This window comes from Propithecus coquereli, unplaced genomic scaffold (genome assembly GCF_000956105.1).
Source record: "Propithecus coquereli isolate 6110/MARCELLA unplaced genomic scaffold, Pcoq_1.0 Scaffold21, whole genome shotgun sequence".
NCBI classification, from domain to species: domain Eukaryota; kingdom Metazoa; phylum Chordata; class Mammalia; order Primates; family Indriidae; genus Propithecus; species Propithecus coquereli.
This window is the reverse complement of record NW_012146078.1, coordinates 5,918,770-5,921,701: the sequence shown is the minus strand read 5'-3', so window position 1 is coordinate 5,921,701 and position 2,932 is coordinate 5,918,770. Positions and strand designations below refer to the sequence as shown.

The 2,932-nt window shown below is 36.5% G+C and overlaps 1 protein-coding gene across 1 annotated transcript in view; it reads left to right on the top strand.

The window, feature by feature from the left end:
* The window catches only part of CADM2 (cell adhesion molecule 2), a 400,219-nt gene that overhangs the window by 196,567 nt on the left and 200,720 nt on the right, over nt 1-2,932 (top strand). Inside the window, exon 3 of the mRNA XM_012644321.1 lies at nt 1,480-1,632. Within this exon, the coding sequence (XP_012499775.1) occupies nt 1,480-1,632 (153 nt within the window). The remainder of the gene's footprint in view (nt 1-1,479; nt 1,633-2,932) is intronic.

Genomic DNA, 2,932 nt, shown 5'->3' with positions numbered 1-2,932 from the left:
TTATGATTTTCCTGGTGTTTGGTAAGACTGTGAGCTTTTTATAAGACCCTTGACATTTTGGCTATTATGTTAGGAGACTCTGGATCCTAATTAAATCTATTCTAGGAAGCAGTCACCCTATTTAGGTTTAACACACAGGTCCTAGCTTAAATTTATGGTCTGTTGTTCTAGTGAGAATTTGATCAGCTTGGTGCTATTTGGTCAGCTTGATTTGCCTAATTACACTGGGGATTGCGATAATTTCTACTGGTGACATTTGAGGAAGTAGAGGAGATTCCCCAGACCAGGCTGCTTGGTGGTCTAAGTGAGGTAAAAGATTCTCTAGCTCAGGGGAAGATAACTTCCAGAGCTTGGTACTTATAGAGGGATTCCCCTACTGCCAGAGCTGCTTATTCCCATTGTCTCTAGATGGAGAAGGGAAGTCTCAGGCCCTGTGGAGAAAGAGAGAGCAGTTTATGGCCACTTTGTTGTCAGTAAGGCTCCTGCTTTATTCTGCTTGCAGGTGACCTAATCTCTCCTGATATTCATGGAGGGACTCCCATTTAATAAGGGCTACAAATGATTTTACCTTGACTATTTCTGTTGTTAAGCTGTGATTAGAAGAAGCCGGGACAGGATCATCTTTTACTGTTGGCTGAGAAATTCCCTGTGCTGTTCCTCAGGTCCTGGTGTCCCTAACCAGTCCTCTTTCCTCTTTCTACCTCTCAGAGTACCTTTTAATTGCTTCTTACTTAATTCCAGATTTTATAGCTGCACTTAGTGAAGCACATAAATATAGTGACACTTTGTTCTGTGTTTTTTCCCCAAAATGGGTCAAGAGGAGCATAATTCAGCAAAATGGTAGGAGCTCTTCTGTGAAAACAAGTGTCCTGTGATAGAAACACTGATTTGAATGAAAAATTATATGAACATACGGCACAGTAGAGGCACCAACAAATAGAGCAAATTTAGAAGTCAAATAGTTTACAGATATTTTTCAGGTGAATGTCAGCTCAGGTTTAAATAAAGTTCAACAAGTGTCTGTCCTAAAGAGAGCTTTTAATATGCCAGTATTCTTTGTCAGTGTCTTGGAAAGCCTACAGCATTTATAGTTTCACGAATTTATCTATCCACAGAAGTGAACCCATTTGTTTATAGTTTTTCTTAATACTGGCATTCCATGAAAGACTTTGCAGAGGAAAGCTGTTTTTATCATCATCAACATCTACCTCATCCAAAGTATTGTACTAGATGTAATCATTTAATTAAAAAGTTATTTCTGAGAACATTAAGGAGCGGCACCTAATTCTACTTTGATTTTTAAAAATCTGATAAAATATTTCAATATATTTAAACCTTCCTTTAAAACTGTTCCGTGAAATAAGATTTAGATGTATGGCCAAAGAAGATATTTTTTGTATTGTGTTAAAAATAAGTAGTCTAAAAGTACTGACTGTTTCTGGTGTCTTTATTCACCTGTTCATTATTTTGTCTTTCTAGCTTTAAGAGACAATAGGATCGAGCTGGTTCGCGCTTCCTGGCATGAATTGAGTATCAGCGTCAGTGATGTGTCTCTATCCGATGAAGGACAGTACACCTGTTCTTTATTTACCATGCCTGTCAAAACTTCCAAGGCCTATCTCACCGTTCTGGGTAAGTACAAGGAACTAACACCATGTAATCACAAAACCAGAGAGATGTATACTGCTACAGCGATATAAGTCAACAGACAAAAAAATGTATTTTGAAGATTATATTAATAGATACAGTTTAATCCTTTTTCTGCCACATTATAACAAATGACATTTAAAAATCATTTAGTCACTTTCCACATTTTATAAGTGGACAGTGGGAGGTACAAAGATGACTGCCAGAAGACACACAGACATTTCGTTGCTCAGCTGGCAGCAGACACCAGTTTTCTTGGTTTCCAATTAAATTTTTTTTGTATCAAATTATCTGTATATTGTGTATATTCTGATCCTTTCATAAACTCACAGAATAATGAGCATAGTGAGTTCAACTTGTGTGCAATAGTGTACTCCTTCATTTTATCATGTAAGTCACCTGATGGGGGCCTTTCCAACCAACTTGTAGCTTTCAAATATGACCCTTTTGCGTATTTTAGTGCATTTAAATGACCTGACATTTCCATGTATCCTCTCTCCTTTAAATTTATATTTTCTAGCTTCCTAAATGAAGTGCATAATGTCACTTGTGCATGCAGCTTGTAGCTTCTTTGTGCTTTTATTCTGCAAATATTGGGCCATTTTCCCAGAGGTTAAAGTGACACAAAAAAGCAATACATTCATAGAGATTCTGAGGAAATAAAGTTGCAGCTCAGCTCTCTGTGATTCCACAGACGTCAGTGCCCCAATCAGCTGAAATTGCTGCAGTTCATTGAAACACACCTGTGTACTGAACAAGTTAGAGGAATTTGAAGATTGATTTTTTTTTTTTTTGTCCCTAGCTTGCCTTCCTTTTTAGATAGATAAAGGCACAATGTTGCATTTAAAAGGGCTATCCCATGCTGTTCTTTTGGGTGGGAATATTAAAGTTAATCCAGGTAGTGAATTGGTTTTGTGCATAGGATATGAAACATGTTTCTTTGCAAGTCTCACTGGGACTATTTTATAAAAATCTTCACAAGTTTGCCATTAAGGACAAAATAACCACTAAAATGGAGTATTTCAGGATAACAACTGCCTAAGGTTAATGCATTGTTCTGTAGAGAGCCAACTTGAGACACGAAGAATAGATGACTGCTGAATTCAGTTTATTAAATGGTGACATGACATAGATTTTTAGAAAAAGAAAAAGAGGTAACATAAAGGTGAAGACAAAAGAAAAAACAAAAGAAAACAAAAACAACAACAAAAAAACCTAGCCAGTTAATGGAAGTATGTTGATTTGCCTTTTATCTTTGTTGTTGTTTTTTGTTTGTTTTAATTTG